This window comes from Lissotriton vulgaris, chromosome 4_1 (assembly GCF_964263255.1).
Source record: "Lissotriton vulgaris chromosome 4_1, aLisVul1.2, whole genome shotgun sequence".
Classification (NCBI taxonomy): domain Eukaryota; kingdom Metazoa; phylum Chordata; class Amphibia; order Caudata; family Salamandridae; genus Lissotriton; species Lissotriton vulgaris.
Window position 1 is genome coordinate 1949935461 of NC_141691.1, and position 14256 is coordinate 1949949716.

The following is a 14256-nucleotide window of genomic DNA, read 5'->3' on the forward strand; positions in this document are numbered from 1 at the left end:
TGTGAATCGGAGCGTTTCACAGGCCTGTCACAGATAAGAAATGCTATCAAAATGAAATCCTACAAAACAATATACTACTGGCCGGCAGCAATTCATACCCAGACAACGTCGGGCCGGCTGCTAGTTACTTCATAAAATGAATAATTAGAACCGTATGCTGTTAAGTCTAAAAGTAAAACTAGAAACCAGATGCATTATTAACTGAACACCCATACTTTAAAAAATTTAATTTACTATAAAACATGTCTAAGTGTGTGGGAAAAGAAAACGTGTTATGTACTTACTGCAGCAATTGACGGTTTTTTCCCATCTCCTGCTGGTGGATGTGTTACGTCTGCCCCAAGAAATATAACCGGTTGCTGAAACACTGGTGGTCTAATGAGAAAAAAACACACTGGTATAAATTCTACAACATTTACAGATGAGACAAGGCATGTAGAGTGACAACATCACTGATACTGCACAAATGGAAAGCGACAGAACAGTACCCTAGTAAGCTTGTCAAAATGTATAGGACAACAGTGTACAGTATTGGCTCGAGGGTGGGATAGACATGGTTAGCATTACTAATAAGTTTGTTTATAAAAACAATATTTACACATAATACAAAAAACATGGTGACATAATTTATCTGACACTGCTCTGCCGTTAATTGTGCGTCACACTTCTGGTAATAAAGCCTACAGCAATGGTTTTGCAGTATGGATGCAATGTACAGATCTGTATCGTGTCACTGTTCCAGATTTGAGCTGGTGCATACCAGAACCACTCCCCACCCCTTTTTAATCAAACACTTAATTTAATTAATAAAAATTATCACATACAGAATCAAATGTCAAGTAGTAGGCCCTAGAGGGTTATCTTAGTTTCCTGTTGGTGGACCAAGAAGAAAAGCATCGTTTTCAGTGACCTCTTTTGGGGTAGCAAAAATCAGAGTAGCAGACGAGGAAGGGAGCAAGCAGCAACACGAACAAGGGAGGATACGGTTCAGCCATGATGAACGAAGGAGGGCATGAGGAACGGGGTGGGAGGCTAGTACACAAGGGAGGCAGCTGAAAAAGATGCACTCTGGTAGAGCGCTTAAGCACAAAAAAGTAGCACCTAAAAAATGAGCAGTGGAAAGACATGAGTAATGCAAAAGGGATGGACAAACACATGAAGAGTAAGTAAGCCTAAATCAGTTGACCAATAAGAAGCAAACAAATAAGTGACAATGAAGCCAACCAATAACAGAAATGAGTCGCTGTGAACCACACGGTTATAAAACAAAAGGTCTTTAAGAGACAGTGCATGCACTAGCCAGGGTAGACCTAAAACAGTTGTGATAAAGACGCTATTGCCATTACAAGCCTGTAGGAAGCTGGTTCCTTATAAACTATACCAAATAGAGGTATACTGTGCAAAGAGTCTAGGCATTCCTTGTAAGTGGACAAGGCTTGGTGTAGCAATACCAAGGTGCTCTCTTCGGGGGTAGTGTTTTTGAGCAGCCTTAAGCTTATCAGAGAACCACACCAATTTATAAAATAATGCTTATCCTTAGATAATATTTGGCACCAATATAATCAAAATTAGGGATGTAAATTTGGCTTTAAAATATTCATAGTTTTCAAAAAGGCAACACAATGCAAAGCGGTAGTGTAATCCAATAGAGGAAAGACATACTGCATACAGTTACTTACTTCACAACGACTTATGGGACCAATCTTCAGAGCTTAAGGTGACTATTGGGCAAGGTCCAAAGCAGCACCCACAGGTCACCTCGGGCCGCACATGGACGGCCGGATGCAGACGTGAAAAACAGCACCAGGTGGCCTGTGTAAATCAACAGGAATCGGTGCGGTGACAAAGCCACTGCAGGCAGGGTCTGTGAGGCCAGTCGGGCTGAATCACCAAGTGTGCTTAGGTCTCATGATGCTCTGGGACATGGGGACACCTTGGGTTCTGTTCTCCACGAGCCAGGTCTGCTGGGCGCAGAGGTGTTCTGAGGCATTGGGTTTTTGTCACCAGAGACACTCGCGGTAGAGGGGGCCTGCACAAAGAGGCTTCAGGCAGCTTTGGGAAGTCAACAGTTTGTAGCCCCACGGTGGGCTTCGTCTATGAAGGGTCCGGGGACCACGCTGGGAACCATTGACCCACTTCGACTCGAGCTAATTGACTTGGGTTCAGTGGTGCTTCTGGTGTCTGGTTTTAGCAGCCTTGAGTCCTCATAGGACTCTTGGGGTGCCTGCAGGGTGCAAGGAAGCAGCTCTACTACTCCACAGGAGTTCCTGGGTCTTTGGAGGAAGGCTCGCAGTTTTCCCTGGTTTTTGAAGGTACAGCAGCTTTAGGATAAGTCAACTTTGGCGCAATAGTCGTGGCCAGCATGCAGACCGGCAGGTTTGGGGCAAAGTCAGTAGCTGCTCCTCTGCTTTGTGGCTCCTCAGGGTAAGTCTTTACTTTCAGGTCAGCAGGATCTGATTTTGTGGGCCCACCAAAATACTATACTTAGGGGTGGTTAGGGGCATGTAGGGTATGAACACTTTCTGCAGAAACTGGGTATAACCCTGTTCCTAAGTTCCTAAATTTCACATCTGCATCAGGTAGCTCACCTTAGGGGTGGACCTAGCCTGAGGATGGACACGTCTGTGGTGGCAGGCTAGTCTACACCTGTCAGCCATCACACTAGAAGTTGGGAGGTTTACAGGGCGCACCTCTAAGGCGCCCTCTGGGTCCATGAATTAATAAATACATCAATGGAATATATATCACACATCTTTAGTTTCAGCGAAGTCATCATGTAGCTGTGGCACTTTTTTTTACCTTTACCCAGCACATGTACTTAAAATGGCTTCTCTGGTAACTTGTACTGGCAGTAATTGGACTGACCAACACAAGGGCATATCTGCTCATACAGTTATGTCCACGCGTAGCATAGTGCACCCTGTCTTGAAGCTGTAAACTCTACTGTAGGGCTGGCTTACCTATTCTGTATGCAGTGTCTATAGGCAATGGCACACCGGGCTATGTGCCATGTATTATTTTCACTTTAACTGCACCTAGACATCCAGCTTGCAGTGGCAGTCTGCATGAGGTTGGTGAGGGGTCTCTTAGGGTGGCACATAAGGCAGCCCTTAGGGACCTTCTTTAGTCTCCTTACACTAGGCACCATTTACTAGAGCCAAGGAGTGCTAACTGTATTGACAATTTGTGAAACAATTGTACAGTTTAGGGGAAGAGATCTGGCACTGGGAATCTATTTAGCAGGAACCCAGTGCACTTCCTATCAACATTGCACTAATTATCAAGTCGGAGAAAGTGCCTCTTGACATGGTTAGTCCCCACTTTTTGCCTGTTTTTGATTGTAGTGAACAGGGTACCCTGCCAACCAAGTCCCCTGTGCCAGTGCTTCTTCCCTAAAACATTTCCACAATTGGTACTTGTGCCACCCTGTAAGTCCCTAGTTAGTGGTACCTTGGGTACCTAAGCCTGGGAGCTTGAGAGATTGCCCTCGGACCCCCCTCACTAGGACCGTGCCACTGCCCTTGCAGCTTGCATGCCCCTGTGAGGGGTAAAACGACAAAGTTGACAAGGCAACCTGAATGGGTGCCATTCCAGTCAGCATCCCCTGAAGGTATAGGTAAGTCACCTCTCTAACAGGCCTCACAGCCCTAACAGGTGAAGTCATATCTGCAGGAGTAGATATACCCCTACAATAGTTAAGTCAATTCTTAATACTGTAAGTGCCATCAAAGCCATGAGGAGTACATGGGCTGGGGACTCGATAACTCGAGTTACCAAACACCATGATGGCTTGACTAAAGCCAGGAGTGTTTAGTACTAAACAACTTCTTGTAATAAAACCACACTGATGCCAGAGTGAGATTTATTAAACCATGTACTCAGCGGGTACTTCAGAGGTGCTCCTTGAAAACCTACTGTCCCTGGTGTGGGCACTGACTGGCTTTAAGCAGCCTGCCACATACGTTTGTAGACTCCTGGGTGGAGAGTCCTGGCTCTCTGGGACCAGAAAAAATGCACATCCAAGGCAGAGGTGTCCCCCATGATGGGCCAAATGCTCGAAGGGGAAGCTTCAAAGGCCTCTGCTGCTATCAGCAGATGGCAGCCCCTGGTTTAAGCCCCCACTTTGGGAGGGAAAACCGTCGGAAAAACTCAGCAACACTAGGAGGTGTGCCCACCTTTGCCAACCCCAGCCCTCAAGTGGAAGAGAAGAAGTTAAACAGACTTTTTAGTGTCCTCCATCTTGAAGATGAGTGGACTCTTCCAATCAAGGCTAGGATTACGCCCCCTCCCACAGGAGGGTGACATAGTTCTGGGTGCAGTCACCCCAGAAAAGGTGCCCATTGGCCCTACCTGCTACTCCCCTAAAATACCCCCTTAATCTAGTTTTAGGAGGCCCCCCATAGACCTTGAAACTAGATCTGCAACAACCTACGAAGACACCCCGAAAGCCGACCCTGCAGAGAAGCCTGAAGATGACTGCCTTGGCCCCGGCCCTACGAGCCTGTTTCCAGCTTAGACAAGCCTGCAACCAATAAGGAGACCTGTTTTGCAGCCAGCGACCTCTGAAAAACATGTGAGGACTGCTGCCTTCGAAGACTACTCCAATCTCCTGTGGACAGCGTATCTTCCCAGAAGAAATCAACTCCGATGACTCCTGTGCCATTTGGAACCGCGAGTCCTGCTTACTCTGTACCCGATGTCCACGGCCCGAGTGGCTCACCTTTCCAGTGAAGTCTCCTTATCGATCCTGACCTCGAATCCAGCGTTTTCTGACCTCTACTGACCTCCACAACAGCGCATGCAGTATGAATCTAAAGGGTCCCCCAACCCTTACCAGCCCTGTAAGAAGAAACACAATGTCTAAAGGCACCCCTTCACGCGCCGCCCCTAGTCATTGGGGAGCTTGACCATTGGTGCCTGTCACCCCCAACTTACTCCTGCTGTCGCTGGTTTTCTAAATGCACCCTCCGGTAAAATGCCTACAGTCTGTTTCTCAAAAAAAGAATCTACATTGAAAAGCACTTGGAGCCCACCATTGAAATTGCACTCTGCACCCGGCCACCCCTTCTGCCGTTGGCGGTGTATGTTTGGTGCTGCTTTGTGGCCCCTCATGCTGATCCTAACCCCCAAAGCTTGGCGCCTGCAACTGATCTACTGCCTGCAAGTAGTGTGGTTTCAAGCAACACTCAGTCTCCATTGAAACGCATTGGGAAAACTTTCATTTTGACCTCCCGCACCAGGCCGCCCCTGTTTTGCTGGTGGTGTAGTTTTAGTACTCACCTGACCCTTTCTGACTTGTGGTCCCAAAGACTGGAATTTTATGAGTTGTAAAACCACATTATTGTTTCCCTCCATAAGATAACATTTAACTGTTTGGAAATTGCACTGTCGACTTTTTAAAGTGAAAAGTATTTTTAGTTACAAACATACTTAACATGTTGCTAAGCTCTTGGTCTTAAATTAAAGTACAAACACAGATTTTTATAAACAATGCATATAGATTCCCTTTTAGAGTTGTGCGTCAGTTATTCGTCATTTGTGTGCAATAAATGTCTTACACTCCTCTGTGTTATACCCAAGGCTGCTCACCCATACTACAGCTAATAGAGCACTTGGACTTTACATTGAGCCCAGTACACTTTTAGGAAACCCCCAGTTTCTGTGCACGGTATAACTACCCAGTGACATGCCGTAAATAGAGCCAGCTTCCTACACCAGGCAAAGAGTGGGGGGTGACTATGTCAAAAAGGGGCACTTTCGACAATAACTATTAAGGAAAACAGAGCGGGACAGCAAGAGGGTCTTCTTAAAACCGAGAGGTCCACGAGTTCTGAGTGCTAGTATGGTAGCCCCTAAATATATGATGAGCAGTGTTTTTTTGTTGTTGTTAAATAAAACAAAGAATTGGTACAACGGCGCCTAAACAAAACTGAAATAAAGGTAGTTGGCCAGATGTACCTTGTGTCAGCATTCACAGTAGACATTGTACAAAATTTGAAGGCTGTTTGCACAGCGAAAAGGATTATGTTACCCAGTAAGTATCTGTTCTTGGCATGTAAAGCTGTAGATTCACATGCTTTGCATACTCCTGCCATCTAGTGTTGGGTCCGGATGTTTGCAAGTTGCTTTTCTTCAAAGAAATCTTTCCTAGTCACAAGGTAAGGTGACTACTTTCGGTGATAGTGCGCATGGGCATCGACTCCATTTTTAGATAGTTTTTCCACAGGAGGGTGAGAATGGAGTAAGATGTCCATGCGTATGAATGTATAATTAAGAACTGCAACAACTATAGGTGCCCAGGGAGGTGGGTGGGCGCAAGTGAATCTACAGCTCTACATGCAAAGAACAGATGCTTACAGGGTAAGTAACATAATCCATTTGAGGCATAAGTGCTGTAGATATACATGCTTTGCTTATATACAAAGCAGTATATTCCCAAAGCGGTGGCTCACCTGTAGATGTTTAAGTTGTTTGAAACAGTGTTTTAAGTACATCTTGGTCTACATTAGCTAATTGGCGTGTTAACACATCTGCACAATAGTGTTTGGTAAATGTGTGTGGTGTAGACCATGTAGCTGCATTACATGTCAGCTCGAGGAATGTTACCTAAAAAGGCCATAGTAGCCCCTATTTTGCGAGTGGAAGGTGCTCTAGGGGAGGTATGGATAACGTTCTTTTAGCATTTGCATAGCATGTTTGAATGCATTTAACAATCCATCTTACAATGCCAGATTTAGAGATGGTATTGCTTTTAAAAGATGGAGCAAATGCAACAAAAAGTTGTTTTGTTTTGCGGAAATCTGTGGTCCCTTCTATCTAATACAATAAGGCACTTAACATCAAGCGTGTGAAGAGCTCGTTTTGCTACTGAATCAGGTTGAGGTAAAAACACAGGTAACTCAACTTATTGGTTAATATGAAAAGCAGAAACTACTTTGGAAAGGAATTTGGGATTGGTGTGAAGTACTACCCTGTCTTAATGGAGTTGAAAGATGGGTTCCTCTAGGGTTAATGCGTGTAGCTCACCAACTGTCCGCAATGAAGTGACTGCAATGAGGAACGCAACTATCCATGAAAGAAACTGTAAAGGACAATTATGCAAAGGTTCAAAAGGTTGATCCATAAGCCTTGTAAGGACAATGAATATGCTACTTACTAGTATGCATCTGTTCTTCGCATGTAGGGCTGCTGACATTCATATCTGTGCATAGATCGCCGCCTAGTGTTGGGTCCGGATGATTGCACATTGTTGTCCTGGAAGAGTCTTCGATGTATCACGATATAGGTGGCTCCTCCCCTGGACTACAGTGCGCATGGGCATCGACTCCATCCCCAGACTGTTTTTAGCCATTGTGGCCAAGATGGAGTGAAACTCAGTGAATGATGACCATGCCATGAGTATATATGTGAATACTGCAGCTGCTACAGGCGCCGGGGAGGAGGGCGGGCGATATGAATGTCAGCAGCCCTACATGCGAAGAACAGATGCATACTAGTAAGTAGCATATTCAGTTTGAGGCATGTGGGCTGCTGAATTCATATCTGTGCATAGAATACATAGCAGTCCCTCCATTAACGGCGGACGCCAGTGCCAGCTGCAGCAGTTTGGAAAAGTGTCTTGAGAACAGCCTGTCCTACAGCTGCCTGCTGTTTGGAGTGCACATCAACACAGTAATGTTTAGTAAATGTGTGTGTGGTAGACCATGTTGCTGCTCTACATAGGTCCTCTAAAGGAATGTTTCCAAGGAAAGCCATAGAGGCCCCCAACTTCCTGGTGGAGTGGGCTCTTGGTGGAATGGTAAGAGTGCGTTTTGCTTTTGCATAGCAGATCTGGATACATTTAACGATCCACGTAGCAATACCAGCCTTGGAAATAGGGTTACCTTTGTGGTGTGGCGCAAAGGCGACAAAGAGTTGTTTAGTCTTTCTAAAATCCTTGGTCCTATCAATGTAATAAAATAGGGCCCGCTTAACGTCAAGGGTGTGGAGCATCCGCTCCGCCAGTGACTCAGGATTTTGAAAGAAAACAGGTAATTCGATTGTTTGGTTGATGTGGAACTGAGACACAACCTTGGGCAGGAATTTAGGGTTAGTGCGGAGCACCACCCTGTTGGAATGAATTTGGATAAAAGGCTCTTGGATTGTGAGGGCTTGCAATTCACTGACCCTCCGTAGCGATGTAATTGCTACGAGGAAAGCCACTTTCCACGTCAAGAACTGAATCTCGCAGGAATGCAGTGGTTCAAAGGGAGGACCCATCAGTCTGGTAAGAACCACATTGAGGTTCCACTCAGGAGCTGGTGGAGTCCGTGGCGGAATGACTCGTTTGAGGCCTTCCAAAAAAGCTTTGATGGCAGGCACCTTGAAGAGCGAAAGGTGTTGTCTATTTTGGAGATGCGCGGCCATCGCAGACAGATGAATGCGAATGGAAGTATAAGCCAGATTACACTTGTACAGATGGAACAGGTAACAGATGATGTCTTGAATGGAAGCATCAAGCGGGTTAATGTTGTGGTTTGCACAATAAATGGCAAACCGCTTCCATTTTGCCGCGTAGCAGGCTCTAGTAGTTGGCTTCCTTGCCTCCCGAATGATGTCCATGCAATTGGGAGGTAAGTTTAGGTAGCCAAACTCTAGGACTTCAGGAGCCAGATCGCCAGGTTGAGCTGTTGCGGATCTGGGTGCTGAATGTCGCCATGGCTCTGCGTCAGAAGGCTGGGTGTGAGACGTAGCCTCTGATGTGGTACCACGGACAGTTCCAGAAACGTGGTGTACCATGGTTGACGAGCCCATGTTGGAGCAACCAGGATGAGAGTCATCGAGTGTTGCCTGAGTTTGCGTGCCACCAGTGGTATCAGTGGCGCTGGGGGAAAAGCGTACGCAAATTTGCCTGACCAGTTCATCCATATCGCATTGCCCTGCGACAGTGGGTGTGGGAATCTGGCGGCGAAGCTTTGGCATTTTGCGTTCTCCTGAGTGGCGAACAGGTCGATCTCTGGATGACCCCACCTTTGGAAGTACGGCTGGAGTACTGATGGATGTATCTCCCACTCGTGCATTTGGTGGCTGTGCCTGCTGAGCAGGTCCGCCATCTGATTGTCTTTGCCTGGGAGATGCTCCGCCATGAGGAAGATGTTCCTCTGAATGGCCCACTTCCACATGCTCTAAGCCAGATGAGACAGCTGCGGAGAGTGTGTGCCTCCCTGCTTCTGAATGTAGTACATCGCCGCCATGTTGTCCGTCTGGATCAACACGACCTTGTTGCATAGATGTACTTTGAAGGCCTTTAGTGCCATGAAGATTGCCATTAGTTCCAGAACATTGACGTGCATCTTCCCCTGTTGCTGCGTTCATAGTCCCTGCACAGTGTATTGGAGTACATGCGCTCCCCATCCCTGGAGAGAAGCGTCCGTTGTCAGGATAATCTGTGGCACAGGCTCCTGAAACGGTCGGCCCTTGCAAAGGTTTCGTGGATTCCACCAATGCGGAGAGTTGTACGCCCGACCGCTCACCAACACTAGGTCTTTCAACTGGTTGTGAACCTGAGTCCACTGACGTGCTAAGCACTCCTGAAGCGGACGCATATGTAGTCTCGCGTGCGGGACAATGGAGATGCAGGAGGCCATCATGCCTATCAACTGCATGAACACTCTCGCTGGAAGCGAGTGTTGAGGTCTGAATCTTTGGATCAGCGACTGAATGCTGTCGACTCTCACTGAATTCGGCTGTGCTGTGGCCACCAGAGTGTTTATAGTCGCACCCAGATACTGCCGTATGTGGGCGGGCTGGAGATGGGATTTTGGATAATTCAGTGAGAAACCCAGATCGTGCAGAAGGTGAATGGTGTGGGACACGTGGTCGGCACACTGCTGGGCCGACTTCGCCTGACTGAGCCAGTCGTCCAGATAGGGGTAGACGTGAATGTTTTGACGTCTGAGATGTGCCGCCACAGTCGCCAGGCACTTTGTGAAAACCCTGGGTGCCGTGGTGACCCCAAAAGGCAAAACCTTGAACTGGTAGTGCTGGTCTTGTATGGTGAACCTGAGGTATTTTCTGTGTGAAGGATGTAGTGGAATGTGGAAGTACGCATCCTTCAGGTCCAGAGTTGCCAGGAAGTCCCCCTGTTGAAGCAGTGGGAGAACCTGCTGCAGTGTGAGCATGTGGAAATGCTCTGATAGGATGTAAAAGTTGAGGGGCCTGAGATCCAGGATGGGCCTGAGGGATCCGTCCTTCTTTGGAATAAGAAAGTACAGGGAGTAAACTCCCGTACCCCTTTCCTGCAAGGGCACAAGCTCTATTGCCCCTTTTTGCAGCATGACTGTGACCTCCTGCTGCAATAAGTGCAAGTGCTCGCCGGATATAGGACGGTGCCTTGGGGGTATGTTGGGTGGAGTGGATGTGAGCTCCAGACAATAACCGAATTGGACAAGTGTCCTGACCCACCTGTCCGTGGTGATGGACTTGCACACGGGCAGGAACTGCTGGAGTCTCCCCCCGACCGGTGTTGCGTGGTCGGGGGGCAGTGACAAGGCGTCACTGTTTGTTGGCGGTGGAGGACATGGAGCTGTTGTTGCCACGTCCTCTGCCCTTGGTGTTGTTGCCGCGGTAACCACCTCGACCCTTGTTGGTATAAGAAGTTTGGGTGTTGCTTTTGTAGAACTGCGCTGACTGCGAGAGTTGCCCCCTTGAGGTGCCCCTAGTATTGGAGCGACGAAAGGACCCACTCCGAAACTGCTGGGATTGCAAGGCACCCATAGATTTTGCGGTGTCGGTGTCCTTCTTCATCTTTTCAAGGGTGGTATCAACCTCAGGGCCAAACAGGTGATCTGGGTTGACCGCTTTGTTTAAGATGGTAGTTTGAATGTCCGGCTTGAACCCAGATATCCTTAGCCATGCATGTCTACGAAGCATAACGCTAGTGTTAATAGCGCGTGCGGCGGTGTCAGCCACGTCTAGTGCACACTTTATGGAAGCATTGGAGATAAGCTTCCCCTCCTGTATTAACATTTCTGCTGCTTCCTTATATTGATCGGGCAAATGCTGTAAAAGGGTCTCTAGAGTATCATAGTGTGCCCTGTCATAACGCACTAGTAGCGCCTGCGTGTTGGATATGCGCCACATATTGGCTGCCTGCGCTGCCACCCTCTTCCCTGAAGCCTCAAAGACTTTTGATTCCTTGTCTGGGGGAGGAGCATCACCCGTAGTCTGAGAGTTGGCTCTTTTGCGGGCATTGGAGACAACCAGGGAATCCAGAGGCAACTGTCCCTTAATATAAGTTGGATCAGTGGGCGCCGCCCTGTACTTCTTGTTGATTCTTGGGTTGATGACCCTCACCCGGGTGGGCTCTTTGAACACCTCAGCCGCGTGCTTCAAAAAACCCTTCAGCATTGGCAGAGTCTTTACAGTCTTTTCAGAGACCGAAAAGGTGTCAAAAAGGAAGTCGACGTCCACTGGGTCAGCATGGAGCTCGACGTTGTGATTGGCTGCTGCCCTCTCAATGAGGGCATTGAAGGCCGCAGAGTCCTCAGTGGGGGAAGTTTTGGCTGAGAAAAGCTGAGGATCCTGTCCAGAATGCGGGTCCCCAGGATCGCCACCAGCAGACCATGGTTCAGTCACATCCTCTGGGTCTGTGTAGATGGGATAGCTGTACTCATCCTCGTCGTCGCCTTCACCTGCCTCGACATTGGAATGAGTGGGCGAGAGTTCGTGAGCCTGTGGCGAAATGGGCTCTATCAAGGCAGAAGTACCAGCAGAGTCCATTTTCCTTTTGAGTGGAATATTGTATGACTCCAATTGTGGTTCAGGGGTGATTTTTCTCTTCAGGAGGGAAAGTCTGCCCGTGTTGGCGTCGATGAAATGCTCCTGACGCTCCTCCTCTGCAAGTGGTCGTTGCCGGGGACCACCAACGACTGTTTCGGCGTCGAAGACACCTTCACGGGCACGCCGGCCCTCGGTTTAGCCGCGAAAGCCTTCGGCGCCGTCTTAGGCGGCAAGGTGAAAAGGATCGGTGTAGGCGCCTTCGCCGGTTTCTCCAGAGGCTTGGGCGGCACAGGGTCCTTCGGCTCGACTGCTGCGGCCCCTTCCCTGATTCGTTGTAGGGACTCCGTAACCTTCTTAGTGAACGAGGCGGATGGACGCGCCGGTTCGACAGAGTCTTTAGCGGCTGGTTTTGGAGCGGAGACCGACGATGCACCCTTCGGAGTCGACGCACTTGGCGAGGCAGAGAGGGACTTCGGGTCGTCCTGCAGCTTCTTCGGGTCGAGAGTGGACCTTTTGGGGTCGACCGTTTTCTTGCAATCTAGTCGACCCTTGCCGGCGTCGACCGTCTTCGGCGCCGATGCGGCTGCATCGGACCCCTTAACCTTTGGCTTCGATGTAGTAGCCTTGGGGTCGGCCATTTTGGCATGGCTCTTCGGCTCGACGGCCATTTTCGATTTCTTCGGCGCCGAGGCCTCCAAAGTCTTCGACCCGACCAGCGCGATCCGCACTTTTGGTTTCGATATCTCCGGCGTTGAGACCGTAGGTTTCACTTTCGGCTTTGGAGGTACCGGGAGTGATTCGGTATTGATGTCCGTGGCCGGGCCGGAAGGCGGAGCCGTGGAACGTACATCAAGGTCTCGGGTAAGGCCCGAAGGCGATCCCTCGACCTGGGCCTTATGAATTTGGACGGCCCCGGAGTCAGTCTGAGGAAGCTCCTCGTCCGAGCTATCCTCTACGGTGGCAAGGGCCCCGTCGTCGTCCCCTACCTCCTCGACGACTTCATCGAAATCCTCGGCCTCTGCGTCGTAGTCGTCCTCGACCTCCGACGCGGGGTTAGATTCTGTGATCTCCTGGATATCGTCGTCCTCGACATCCCCAGCATCGAAGATGTCCGTAGGCGGTGGGGCAGATTGCTGGGCCTCCAGGCGCGCAGCTCGACGGAGCTTGAGCGTTTTCTTGGACCGGAACCTGGAACAGGCCATACACTTGGCCTCGTCGTGGTCTGGTGACAAGCACTCGTTACACACCGGGTGTACATCGATATGTGGGTATTTCGAGGCACACACCGGGCATCGTTTGAATGGACTTCGTTCCATGATGGATGAAGAGTCTGGAGCGTCGACTAGGCCCCTCCGCGCCGAAAGCACACGGAAGAACAATGTCAGTTCGGAGCCGAGAAGTTACGAACCCGAACGAAAGACAATACCGACACAAGTCCTAAAGACCTTTTGGTCTCAAGCAAAGTGAAGTTAAGAACTATCGATTCCGACAGGAGGGAACCGAACACATCCGAACCCAATGGCGGAAAAAAACAATCTGGGGATGGAGTTGATGCCCATGCCCACTGTAGTCCAGGGGAGGAGCCACCTATCTCGTGATACTTCAAAGACTCTTCCAGGACAACAATGTGCAATCATCCGGACCCAACACTAGGCGGCGATCTATGCACAGATATGAATTCAGCAGCCCCCATGCCTCGAACTGTTAAGATTCCACACTATTGCAGGGGGAATTCTTGATGGCATTACCCTTTTCAAGCCTTGCATGAAGGTTTTGATTACTGGAATTTTGAATAGAGATAAATGCTGTTTATTCTGCAAATACGCAGCTCCCGCTGTAAGGTGCAAACGAATAGATGTATAAGCGAGTCCAGTTTGCTCTAAGTGCAACAGGTAACATAGAATGTTTTGTACAGAAGCATCTAGAGGATTGATTTTATTGTTTATACAATAGGCAACAAATCTTTTCCACTTTGCTGCATAACATGCTCTGGTAGTAGGCTTTCTTGCTTCTTTCAGAATAGTCATAAAAACTGGTGGTAGATTCAAATAACCAAACTCTAGGACTTCAGGAGCCAGATCACTAGGTTTAGTTCTTTGGGATTTGGATGCCTTATTTCTTCATGGTTCTGAGTGAGAAGCCTGGAGGTGAGATGCAGCTTTTGATGTGGAACTACTGACAGCTCCAACAAGTTGGTGTACCATGGGTGACGGCCCATGTGGAAGCTACTAGAATCAGTGTGAGGGATATTTGCCTGAGCCTCCGAAACCGAAATGGAATGAGCGGGAGAGGCGGAAAAGCATAGGCAAATATCCCTGATCAGTTCATCCATAGGGCATTGCCTTTAGAGAGTATGTGTTGGAACCTGGAGGCAAAGTTTGGTCATTTTGCTTTGTCGACTGTGGCAAACAGGTCTATTTGTGGGAATCCCCATTGTTGGAAATATTGAAGGAGAACTTGGGAATGAAGTTCCCACTCGTGAATTTGCTGCCTCTT

At 48.6% G+C, this 14256-nt stretch overlaps 1 protein-coding gene across 4 annotated transcripts in view; it reads right to left on the reverse strand.

Annotated features, from left to right (window-relative positions):
* AGO2 (argonaute RISC catalytic component 2) overlaps nt 1–14256 on the reverse strand; it is a 517461-nt gene that overhangs the window by 112061 nt on the left and 391144 nt on the right. For all 4 annotated transcript variants that reach the window (XM_086966263.1, XM_086966266.1, XM_086966265.1 and 1 more), the window contains exon 14: nt 285–375. In XM_086966263.1, the coding sequence (XP_086822389.1) occupies nt 285–375 (91 nt within the window). The remainder of the gene's footprint in view (nt 1–284; nt 376–14256) is intronic.